The sequence below is a fragment of the Physeter macrocephalus genome, chromosome 11 (assembly GCF_002837175.3).
Source record: "Physeter macrocephalus isolate SW-GA chromosome 11, ASM283717v5, whole genome shotgun sequence".
Taxonomy (NCBI): Eukaryota; Metazoa; Chordata; class Mammalia; order Artiodactyla; family Physeteridae; genus Physeter; species Physeter macrocephalus.
The window spans coordinates 89070751-89084130 of NC_041224.1; the positions used below are offsets into that span (position 1 = coordinate 89070751).

The following is a 13380-nucleotide window of genomic DNA, read 5'->3' on the forward strand; positions in this document are numbered from 1 at the left end:
ACAGTATGGAGGTTCCTCAAAAAATTAAAAATAGAACTACCAAGTGATCCAGCAATTCCACTTCTGGGTACTTATTCAAAGAAAGTGAAAACACTAATTTGAAAAGATATATGCACTCCTATGTTCATTGCAGCATTATTTATAATAAATATGGAAACAACCTAAGGGCTAAGAGATATAGAGAAAAAATATACAGTTGATCCTTGAAACAAGAGAAGGGTTAGCGGTCCCCCTCACCTTGGCCCCCATTCCCATGCAGTCAAAAATCCTCCTATAGTTATACAGTTGGCCCTCCACATCCATGGTTCCGCATCTGCAGTTTCAACCAACAGTGGATCACATAGTACATATTTATTGAAAAATTCTGTGTGTAAGTGAACCTGCTCACTTCAAGCCCATGTTGTTCAAGGGTCAACTGTGTGTATAATAAGGCCCCTTATTGCCATCAAGTTGAGTGTATACCCCTATCCTTTCCTGCTTTGTCAACTCTGGCACTTAAACTGATCTCCAGATCATGGGATGCTATGCTGGAAGGCCTCAGTGACTGTCTATGGGTCTGCTCATTTTATAAGGAGGAAACCAAAACTCAGAAGTGCAGGTTACTTTGTCACATGGCCAATATGTGACAGAACTCAACCTAGCAGTAGGCCACTTGACTCTGAGATTGCAACACTATTACTGTTGTTACTATTACTATCATCATTCTTTTGTTATTATTTATAGAAGCATCTGTTTTTTAATTACAAGAACTGTGGTAAGAAGTCTGCTGAATACGTACCCATTTCATCATGACAGTGATCCTGTGAGGGAGATGCTGTCGTTTGTACTCCTGGAGATGAGGAAACTGAGGCTCACACAGCTTATAAGTGACAGGTCCAAGACTACACACCTGCTAAGCAGCAGAGCTTGGGTTTGAACTCAGGATTGTCTGGCTTCAAAGTCTATGTATATAACCTTATCAGTCACTGGACTGGGGAAAGAAGCACCCACTAGCATCTCAAAACTAGACTTCCCAAAGAACACATCAGTGTTCTTCATGGGATTCCATTTGGCAAGGCCTGGGTCATCCCACAAGCAGGAAGGGGAACTTGGTCTGCTCCCAGAGTTCATGCCTATGTTGCTCCCTCTTTGCCTGTTTCACCTTACCCATGATCCTGTGATGTTGCCAGTGGTCAGTCCTTGCCATACTTTTTGGCTGGGGTGTTTGGCTGTGCTGCTCACAGTGTGGTCATCAGCATTGCTTTGGAGCTTGTTGGAAATGCAGTCTCAGGCCCCACCCCAAACCTACTGAATTATAATCTGTACCCCAGGTTATTAGTTTGTACATGAAGTTAGAGAAACACAGCTTTAGTTTCTCCCAGGACTCTGTTGGGCCCAGACATGACGCCTTCTCATTCCGTCTAAATTCTTTGTCCTGAACACCTGGTAACTGCCCGTGGAATCCTCCCTGGGTAGAACACTCACCTCTTCAGGCTCAGCTCCCTTCCATCTGGAATCCCACATTCAGTTCCCTCTTTCCCAGTTCCCTTTCTCCAGCTCACGCTTCCCCCAAAGTTGGGAACTCAGGTTGGCCAATTCTGACTCTGGAGCTCTCTGTTGACATCCCCTGGTCACTACCACTCACTGCATTGGCAATTAACCCCTGGGGTTAATTGGGGCCCACTGGCTGCACAGGATGTACTAGAATTCTGGGAGCATGAATGCAGCTGCAGGAGAGTACAGGAAAGAAACTTCAATTTGAAGCCAAATATCTGCGTGCAATCAATTTCTGGTTCTGCCATAAGAGCTGTGTGGCCTCTCATGAATCTCTCTTGGAGATTCAAGTTCCCTATATAAAATAGGCATCATTTTATTATCCTTTGGGTTACTGTGGGAATGAAAACAAAATAATGAGTAGTGTGTATTAGGGCATGCTTAGATATGCATGTGCTATTTCTGGAGATAGGAAATTCAGGGTATCTCTAAATTCTCCTCAGGCCTCTTCCACTGAAGTAACTCTCTGTTGACAGGATGTTAATGACCAGAATAGCATGGATTGTCCCCAGCTCTACAAACCTGGACAGCTGAATCTACTTTTTAACAAGCATAAATTTTTCATCTGCGTGGCACATGGAATCTACACCTCATTAGCCCTTTTCTTCATCCCGTATGGGGCCTTTTACAACGTGGCTGGAGAAGATGGACAGCACATTGCAGACTACCAGTCTTTTGCAGTGACCATGGCCACGTCTTTGGTCATTGTGGTCAGTGTGCAGGTAACCTACAAGTGAAAATAACTTGATGTCTTTAAACCTTTTAAAATTCTGTTTCATTTGTTGACAGTAATTTTAAAGGAATACTGGGGTTTTCTTTTTAACTACACATTTCGAGATTAAAACAGGAAGCTTTAACATAAATTTCCAGATGTAGGAGATTAGCATTGGATGTCTATAACCTCCATGTTAGTGGAAACCTCACAATGAATCAATCACTTCTTGGGACTGCGCGTTGTATGTAAAGAGAAATGATTATACTACTACTTCCTCCTTGTGCTTTCTTCTTGGAAGAAAATTTTTCCAATGATAACAGAAACTTTCCCATGACTTCTATAAGACTTAGTAACTTCCAGGTTTCAAAGTGAGTTATAACGTTTACTTGGCAGTACATTTCTGTGGAATTATCAAGAGGTTCAATGCTATGTATGTGGCACATCCGAATCTCAAATTCATAGAAGTTTTCCTGGTAGGAATGATTTTTTTAAAATTCATTTTATTGTAGTATAGTTGATTTACAATGTTGTGTTTCTGGTATACAGCAAAGTGATTCTGTTATACATAAACATTCTTTTTCATATTCTTTTTTTTAATCTTTATTGGAGTATAATTGCTTTACAATGGTGTGTTAGTTTCTGCTTTATAACAAAGTGAATCAGTTATACACATACATATCATATTCTTTTCCATTATGGCTTATCACAGGATATTGAATGTAGTTTCCTGTGCTATATAGTAGGACCTTGTTCTTTATTCATTCTGTATATAATACAGTAAGTCCTCTACATACAAACGAGTTCTGTTCCAAGAGTGCGTTCGGTTCGTAAGTCCAATTTGTTCCTAAGTCCAACAAAGTTAGCCTAGGTACCCAACTAACACAATCGGCTATATAGTACTGTACTGTATTAGATTTATAATACTTTTCACACAAATAATACATAAAAAACAAACACAAAAAATAAAGAAAACATTTTTAATCTTATAATACAGTACCTTGAAAAGTACAGTAGTACAGCACAACAGCTGGCATACAGGGGCTGGCATCGAGGGAACAGGCGAGAAGAGTTACTGACTGGAGGAGGGAGAGGAGGTGTGAGATGGTAGAGCTGAAGGATCGTCAGCAATAGGGGACGGAGGGGAAGCTGCAATTTCACTCATGCCTGACGTTGATGGCACAGGTTCTGTTTCCTTGCTGGATTCAATTCTATCTACCCTCTTGGAAAAACAGTCCAGTGATGTCTGGGTGGTGGCTCTTTTTTTCTAGTCATAGATGACATGGTAGCACTGGACTGTATTCTGAACGGCTGCTGCAAGCTTCACGTACCATTCTACATTCAGGTCCTGTGCCTCAAAAACTAACAGTGTCACCTCAAATAAAAAACAACCCCTTGCCATTTCCTGCATCGTGAATCTCTTTGGTTCTTCAGTTACTTCTTCTTCCTCTTGTCTCTCTTCATCCTTTCTCTGGGCCTCCAATTCCATCAGGTCTTCATTAGTAAGCTCCTCGTGTTGCACAGCAAGGAGTTCAATGAAGTCGTCCTCTTGCAGATCTAGCTTGAAATAAAGATACTGTACTACTGTACTTTATACAGTACTATACAGTAAAGTACACAAAAGCACAACCACTTGTAGAGGATGCACACACGTGACAATACGCCAGACACATGAACTTACTTACGTGATTGGACATGTGAACGCACGTTTGCATCTTTGAAAGTTCGCAACTTGAAGGTTCATATGTAGGGGACTTACTGTAGTTTGCATCTGCTAATCCCAAACTCCTAATCCATTCCTCTCCCAACCCCCCTCCTCCTTGGCAACCACAAGTCTGATCTCTATGTCTGTGAGTCTGTTGTGTAAATAAGTTCATTTGTGTCATATTTTAGATTTGACATATAGTGATAGCATATGGTATTTGTCTTTCTCTTTCTGACTTACTTCACTTAGTATGATCATCTCTAGGTCCATCCATGTTGCTAGAAATGGCATTATTTCATTCTTTTTAATGACTGAGTAGTATTTCACTGTGGGGGTGTACACACACACACACACACACACACACACACACACACACACATCTTCTTTATTCGTTCATCTGTCAATGGATACTTGGTGTTGATGGACACTTGCTTCCATGACCTGGCTATTGTAAACAGTGCTGCTATGAACACTGGGGTACATGTATCTTTTCAAATTACAGTTTTGTCCAGATACATGCCCAGGAGTGGGATTGCTGGATTATATGACAACTCTAGTTTTAATTTTTTTGAGGAATCTCCATAATATTTTCCATAGTGGCTGCACCAATTTACATTCCCATCTGGTAAGAATGATTTTTGATGATCCATTGATCTTCATCAGGCATCTTGAATTTGTTTCTATTTCCTCTTTTATGCAAATGGTGGACAATACCATTAGATATTGAGTTAGAATTTACAAAAGCTTTCCAATCCATTAAAGTCTGTACCTCTGGGTGGATACATTAAGCCATGTGACCTCTGTTTTTTGTCTTTTTTTGTGTGTGTGTTTTTTTGGGGGGGTGTTTGTTTTGAAGGGGAAAGTATAAATCAAGGGCTTAATTTTTATAGAGTTTGAATTGCCTGTGGTGAGTCCTTTTTCTATCCTATAAGCAATGTCTTTTACAAATCTTAGCCTCTTGTATCCAATGAAAGATCTTGTTAAACCCCAGACTTTCTCTTCATGACTCAATAAATATTTAATAGATTGAATGAATCAGATGTAAATATACTGCTTTTAAATGGCATCTCTGCCATGCCTTGGTCCATCTAAGTGAGTATCATTAAGTTCAAACCAAAGCCATCTAACACTTGACATCTTGGAAGTCCAAAATTCAGTCAGACAGGTAGCATCCAAAATCAGAACCAGATTTCTCCACTCAAAGAGGAGTTCTGTTTGTCTGTTTCACAACTAAATAAAGCATATGGGTGCTTTGTGAACTCTCCATGCCTAGTTCCCCTGTGTTCAATTCTGTAGCAGAGGAGGAGATAATGGAGTGACTTGGAAGCCTCTGACACAGCTAAGGCATCCATCATGAAATCATGGTTTCAATCAGACACTGCTGTCCTTAACACACAGAATAAGTTTCAGGAATTTTATGAATAAGCTCATCTTGAGAGCAGCATTAACATCCTTTCCTCTCTGTCTAAGCTTGAGTAATTTCTGCAGAAGGGGTACATAGGTGTTATACTTTTGTGTTCAAATCTTTCTTTATCTTTACTAAATGATATATTGGATGGGCATAAGATTCTTAAATTAGAGCATTTTTCTTTAGGAACTTTGTAAATGATTTTCCACTATATCCATTTCAGTGTAGCAGTTTGATATTAAGTTGATTCTCTTTCCTTTGTAAATAATATCTTCTGTGTCTAGAAGCTTATGTTCTTTATCCTTCGACTTCACAAATGTCACCAGAACATAACTTCTTTCATTGATTTTTCCTAGAATTTACAGTACCCTCCCAATCTGAAAATCTTTGCTGTTTGTTATCCCAGAGCAGTTTTCTCTGTCATTTCTTTGATTGCTACTTCTTTCTTTCTTTTCCTCTTTCTACGATGCCATTATTTCTTATATTGGGCCCATGGATCTGACATCTATGGATTTGCCATCCGTGTCTCATATCTTTTTGCGCATGGTTCCCATTTCTTCAAGTTTTTGCCCTGTTATGAGATATTGTTTCCATTTGTTTTTCCCAGAATATTAATTCAGTTCTCATCAGTGACTATTATTGTTTGGTTTCTCTACTGAATTTTTAAATTCAGAAATAATGCTTTTATTTCTTCCAGAATGTTTTTCTATGATCTAATTGCATCTCCTTAAGAGTTCTTATTACTTTTTTTGTTGTTGTTATAGTGCTTGTCTGTCTTTCCCATTAGTTCTGCCTCAACAGGAGCCACCTGTTCTTGTTTTTTTTTTTCAATTGCGTCCTCTTAAATTGGTTGTGATTTTTCTTTGCCTACTCATACCCACACAGGTCAGGCTACTGGTGTCTCTTAATGGCGATGAACTGACAGGTGGTGAAAGGTACAGCTGCAGATTTTGGTCTAATGTCTCGACAAATGAACTGGAAAGCCAGCATGTCTTTGCTGAGGCATGGAAAGCAGGGCTCTCTGTTCTCAGGCCTCTTGAGGAAAGTAAAGGCTGTCCCTTTAGCACCCCTGCAGTTTCATCAAGGCTGCCAGCATTCTTTTTATGGGGCATCATTTTGAAGGACAGTAAACATCATGTGGGAAGGGGAAGTATGTCTCCGTGTGCAGAGAGGAATCTGTTTACTATGTAGGTAGAGCCCCCTCAGGCAGGCAGTAAATCTGTGGCCTTGCATCAGACTGTGCTAGAAATGCAAACCTTCACTTGGACCATTTGGTGCCTCTGGTATGCAAATAATAAGGATGCTAGAACTTACTTTTTTTTTCCTCTGAGAACTCAAGTGTTCATATTCACCAGTGGCTGTCTTGGTTTCCCCATAACAGGTTACTTTTTTGCAGCTGCGCTGCCATAACAAGTTATTGGAAGGGAGAAGGGCTTGTGAGCATGTTCCCAGATCACCATGAACCCCAGCTTCTGAATTTTATGCCAAAAGTGGATTAAGGATTTTGCTTTGCCATTATTTGAATAACTTAAGAGAAATGATAACCAAAATGAATTAGAATAGTGATGTAAACAGATTATACCTGTGTCAAAATGGTCATATGAAAATCTATGTATAGATTTTTTTTAGGTGTTTTTTAAAAATTAATTTATTTATTTTGGGGGCTGCATTGGGTCTTTGTTGCTGTGTGCGGGCTTTCTGTCGTTGTGGTGAGTGGGGGCTACTCTTCCTTGCAGTGCACGGGCTTCTCATTGTGGTGGCTTCTCTTGTTGCGGAGCACGGGCTCTAGGTGCACGGGCTTCAGTAGTTGTGGCTCATGGACTCAGAAGTTATGGCTCACGGGCTCTAGAGCGCAAGCTCAGTAGTTGTGGTGCACAGGATTAGTTGCTCCGCGGCATGTGGGATCTTCCTGGACCAGGGCTCGAACCCGTGTCCCCTTCATTGGCAGGTGGCTTCTTAACCACTGTGCCACCAGGGAAGCCCTACGTACAGATTTTAAAATGTTGCACTTGCTCACTATGAAAAATAGTTTTCCAATAGAAAAATTTTGAGAGCAATTTGGAAAGTAGCTTTGAAATTAGAAACCTTTCTGCTTTCTTATTTCTCACTTAAAAGAAGTTTAACATTTTATTTCCTGATTTTTGATTCAATGTTGCTAGATATAATGGCTTGCAAATATAAGTCCTAAAGTCAGTTGTCTACCAGAAATGTCACATTAGTCCCCTGTGTTGTGCAGAAAGTGGTAAGGCCTATGGTTGGCTGGAAACTAGACAGGTGCCACTGTCTTCTCACAGAACAGTTCTGAGGAAACATTACTCAGTAAAATGATGCTCTTTTAATCCTCAACAATCTCCCTTGTGTTTGACTTTATTTACAGATAGCCTTGGATACCAGTTACTGGACTATCATTAATCATGTCTTCGTCTGGGGCAGCATTGCCACTTATTTCTCCATTTTATTTACCATGCACAGTAATGGCCTCTTTGGCATCTTCCCAAGACAGTTTCCATTTGTTGGTAAGTGAGTCCTACTATTTGCTGGGGCCTAGTGTCAATTTGTCATTTATTTGTCTTTGTAATTTATTTTCTTTTTTTGGTGGGATTAGGGATGACCAATAATTCTGTCTCTAGGAATTGATTGAGCCAGACATCTGAGGGCTTACAGGCTTGAAGTGAGCTCCAAAAGATTAGGTTTTGCTGTACCTACTAGATGCAGAATCACTGAGATAGCTGCTTACAGGTTCCTAACAGCCCAGATGCAGTAGACTGTCCCTTTCCAAATAAGAGGCATAGCACTTATAGGTCAGGGATACCTGAAAACCTGTGAAGTTCATGTATGATAGAGGAAAGAGAAGGAAATGCCAGGCTTTCCCTTTTATGCCACTATCACCAACATTTCTGCCTAAGTTTACCTGTGGAATTATTTGCATTTAGAAAAGAAATAATGTATAATTTAGAGCTTTTAAAAAATTGCTGGACATAGTCCATGAGTGGCACCAAGAATAGGCTCTGTAGTTAGTTAGACAGCCAGTGTTCAAGTGTCATCTCTGCCACTTATAAGCTGTGTGACCTTAGGCAAGTTTCTTTTCCTTTTCATGCCTTAATGTCGTCAGTTCTAAACTTGGGGATGTTAATAGTTCCTACTTTTATAGGAAATTGGTGAGGGTTAAATGACATAATGCATATGAAATGCTTAGCATGTAGCCTGGTACATAATACTTTTTTAGTAAATGTTAGCCACGATGATGATGAAGATGATGATTAAAGCAAATGTGGCTTGATTACTGGTTGGGGACATCGAACAGCAGATGGGTAGCAAAAGACCTCCTAAAATCCCTTAAACCCCTGAGATTCTATGATTCTACAAAGAGTATATATCTGGTCTATCTTTGGAGTATACTATCATCATTGCACTCCACATTTCAAAATGATTCCCAGCAAGGGCCACTGAGCTTTACACAGTGGGGCTATTAATAGACTTTTAAAGGAGTTTTGAAATCTCTAGTGTGTGTGAAATAAGTTGGTAACAGTGATGTTTCTGAGTTCATCCCAGCAAACTGTGGAAAAGAGAGATACATAGTGACAACCTACTTGAGCTCGATTAGGCAAGACAGATTTGCATCCACTAGTTGGGAAATCCAGTCTAGAAAAATAATTCTTAGAAGACTGATTCATGTAGAAAGCAAAATAAGAGCAATTATAGAGTTATACATTTCCAAAGGCACCTGAAATTGCAATTCCATTCAAATGCATGTATATGCTTAAGAGTACTGTATTCAATTTTTGCCTTCCTCTGTGTGTACATGGAAATCTTTAAATTGTACCTCTCTTACTTAATTTGTAATGTTAATCCTTTATCAAAAGATTCCAACCATGTATAAACATGATGGTTGTGAATAAGAATAAACATAGTAGGAAAAAGAGAGCCATTTAAACTACTTTTAAGTTTTTTCTTTTCTTTTTGGTTGCCAAATCTGAAAGTTCAGTGCATTAACCAGAAGACTTCCAGTCCTAAGACAGCATTTGAACATGCATAATGAGACAGGAATGCCTCGACTGGAGAAAGTAGTTTGTGTGGGGACCACTCTCTAAGCACATACCATTCCAGGAATTAATTACTGGGTTCCAATTAGACTTTTCAAAACTTAAATCAACATTGAGGTTTAAGAAAATTTTTTTTTCCTTAGTAGCCAGCAGCAAGCAGGAGTGTGGTTTTAAAGTGATGCTTGTTTTTCCAGCCATGCCTGGGGGTACTGAGCTTCAGGGAGCTCAAAAAGACATTTAATTTACTGAGTCAAGTTTGTTTCTGCCCAGGCAAATGGAATCAAGTGCTCTTTGGTAGGCAGAGTCTATCCTCCTAAGACAGAAAATGCAGACATTCCAATAAGGAGCCAAGCATCACACCCAAAGCCCATTAAAATTGTGTTAACTATAGCATTGGGAGGGGAACCTGGATAATTGGAGGTATCATATGCCTAGAAAACCAACAGGAACAACAGTTCATTTTGGTAACATAAGTAGGGTTGACATCTTCCATATAGTTTGTCTGACTGCCTTACTGACCCTTATTGCTTTGTTTAAACAAACATCCCAGTATACAAGGTGTGAGTATAAAATAAGAAAACTGGCTCCAGGCTTGGAAATGAGTTTCACTACTCTGTTGAACTAGAATATTGAATGGCTGAATCAGTGGTTTCCCAGTGTGGAGAATGCTCTTTTCACAAACCCAGGAGCATCTCTGATCTCCTTGGAACCTTGCGTACTTCATAACCGAGTGAACACTAGAGAGATTGGTAAGTCCCTTTGAGGCAGGTTTTTGGGGGCTGTTGCCTGAATTTAAAAGGTTGACCCTGTAGTAGATACAGCTCACCTTTTATAACATAGCCAGTTGAGAAGACCAGTATTTGCGATTGTACCTGCATCCAAAACATACATTGTGTAGTTTTGATATGATAGTTTTGTTTGAATCCATAAGGGTAAACGTGCCTTTAAAAATAATGGCTGCTTTGTAGTTGAGGGATTTTGAGGCTGGATGAGAGAATTCTGCTTCATGAGTGAAGCTGGACTGAGCCTGGATCAGAGAATGCTTGGCTCTGGCTGGCAGTCCCCTAGTGATCAGGCCATGAAGCAGTTCTCAAGGGTGATCTTACCATTCTTGCATTCTTATCACCACTGAGCATATGATATACTGGGGAAGATACCCAGTGGTTCTCCTAGGTAGTCCAAAAGTCCCTTTCAAAAAAGACCTTATGGGAATAGACAAAGAACCAATTAATTCAATAATTCAGTTCTATTTATAATCACAATGTTTATTTTTCTTTAATAATAGGAAATGCACGACATTCCTTGACCCAGAAGTGCATCTGGCTTGTTATTCTCTTAACGACAGTGGCTTCAGTTATGCCTGTGGTGGTATTCAGATTTTTGAAGGTGGATTTATTCCCAACCCTGAGTGATCAGGTATGTTGTAGTGCTGCTGGGTACTTGAGGGGTTGGTTCTTTGCTCTTGGAATCATGTCCTCTGCCTGATTAGAAGTCCAGAGAAGAGCTAATGAACTTCCCATCAGCAAACACCTACAGGTGCATGGCATCACATCACAGAAGCTGGAACTGCCCACAACTGAACATACTAGCCCTGGGAGTGCCAATGAAGATAACTGTCTACACTAAATGTGGGTGGGGAGTCATAAATTACAAGTTAAATTGGATATTTTTAAAAGTTGACTGACTTTTAAAAAACAAGCTTGCTGGCAGCATTTTGGACATTTGCTCCAAGGCAAAGGCAAGCTAGAGGGAAAGTTACTGACGGGGAAAGTAAAGGGTACAGTAAAAGAGAGACAAGCAAAGTATGAGGTGAAGGGGCTCTAAATTTCTCTAGAAGTATAGTAGCAGATTGTTAAACATGGGAGAGAGGTTACTTTCTGAACAGATTACGAAAGGGAACAGCAACATGATAGCTGGATTGGAAAATATAAAGTTAGAAGAAAAACAGAAAGAATAGATTCTAGAAATACCTAAGTCATGGGATTAACAGAACATATTTCAGTATTTGATGGAAAGAGGAGTATAGCAACACAATGTCAAATTAGGTCAGGACCCAGATAGATGAGAAAAGGAGAAAGAGGAGATACATTTGTAGCTATAGCTTGAGAAGGGGGAAATATTGAGGGGGTGAGTGACCAGGCTGATGATGCTGAGAAGAACTGAGGTAGAAATTCCCTTATCATGAAATCCTTCATGTTCTGGGGCCAAAGTACCAAGAGATTCCTTCTGAAATGTTTCGTGGATTCCACTGTTATGTTTGTCCTTTCCATTTGGCTCTGTGAGCTCATTCTGATGTAAACTCAGAAAATGATGGATGAGCTGAAGGAAGACAATGCTCATTTCTTCCTATGTTTATACACATCATGATTTTCTGCTTAATGGCTTTCTCCTGACATGAAAGTCAGAAGCCAAGCAATCGAGCAGCTGACCTAAAGAACAAGGTGCTGAGCACCAAACCTTGGATCTCTTCCTCCTCAACGTTATAGGGAAATGAAAGAAATGCTAGAAACCCACCCAAACAATGTTGAGCTCTTCAAAAGACCACAGAAAACCCCCAAAGAAATCAAAACACTGAAAATCCCTTGGTACTTTGACCTACCACAAGAGTTTGAAATTTTGTGACTCATTTTCTAAATTTTCTCTTAGTCCAGTTACTAATGACTACTGGATCCTGAGAACCTCTAAAAAAGAGAGAGGAAAGACTTATTTGGGGCAAATGGGTCTGTAAATTTTTATACTGACTGTATTTGGCTGGTGCACATTAGAAAATCTTTCTGTACAAAAGTATGTTCCTGTTCACTTAAGGTGGATGTATGAGATGGGGACAATAATGAAATTTGTCTTAACACTTCCTGTTTGCTTAATAGTCTCTCAGTAGAGATAAAAACTAACCAGTATCCAGTGTAATCTTTTGGGTAGAAAATTGCTTGGCTTTTAGGTGAAAAACTTGATTTTGCAGTGAAGTTGAGCACTTGGTTATCATTGATGTTGTTTTTACAGAAAAGGCTTTCACTTCACAAAGTGGCCCACTGCGTGGAGTCTATCATCTGGATGCTTCATCTCACTCTGGGTCTCTCCTTTGTCTCCAGATCCGCCAGTGGCAGAAGGCTCAAAGGAAGGCAAGACCCCTGCGTAGCCGAAAGCCTCAGACTCGGAGATCAAGCTCGAGAAGATCTGGATATGCTTTTGCTCACCAAGAGGGCTATGGAGAGCTTATCACATCTGGAAAAAATATGCGAGCTAAAAATCCATCCCCAACATCAGGGCTGGAAAAGACACTGTATAATAGCACTAGCTGGATTGAAAATTTATGTAAGAAAACCACAGACACAGTGAGCAGCTTTAGCCTGGATAAAACAGTGAAACTGTGAGTCAAGATGAATTTGAACCACACAGTTATCTTTTCACTTCGGCTGGAGATAAAATTAGCTGGCTCCAGAGTTTAAGATCAGGGGCTAGGGGTGGGGCAGATGGCCTCGCTTAACCTAAATCTGTATCAGACAGTGGCCATTGCCATCCAATAGAGATGTGCTCTACTGAAAACCAGGTCAGAGGTCACTGTCCAATTCATGAGTTGGTGGACAAAACCCTCACAATACCAGCACAGGTTTTTTTTATCAACCTAGATACCAGTCGGTCTGTACTTTAGAGTCTTATCTTATTTATGGAGAAACACTTGTAAATCTGCATATACAGAGAATGGGTCTTCAGGTGAATAAAAGGGTACATTCACAAGGTATATATCCCAGCTGAAAAGCATCCTTGTGACAGATTAACGCTTATATGTAAGATCAGCCGTTCCCAAGATGCACTTTTAAGATTTAAAAGGTACACATTGTACACTAAGGTGCTTCCAGACTACAGCAGCTTGTCACTGTCCAGTCTTGATCCCTACCTGTGTATTCAGCCAGGACAACAAATCACCTTCATGCCTGAAGAGTAGAAAAACATGTTGGTATTCCACATTTTTCTACTAGTC

General features: G+C 40.0%; 1 protein-coding gene across 1 annotated transcript in view; it reads left to right on the top strand.

Moving 5' to 3' along the window:
• Positions 1-13341, top strand: part of ATP8B4 (ATPase phospholipid transporting 8B4 (putative)) — a 257286-nt gene extending 243945 nt beyond the window's left edge. The window contains exons 25-28 of the mRNA XM_055088239.1: positions 2010-2255; positions 7736-7874; positions 10687-10817; positions 12491-13341. Coding sequence (XP_054944214.1) covers positions 2010-2255; positions 7736-7874; positions 10687-10817; positions 12491-12772 — 798 coding nt within the window. The 3' untranslated portion in view covers positions 12773-13341. The remainder of the gene's footprint in view (positions 1-2009; positions 2256-7735; positions 7875-10686; positions 10818-12490) is intronic.
• The last annotated feature ends 39 nt before the right edge of the window (positions 13342-13380 follow it).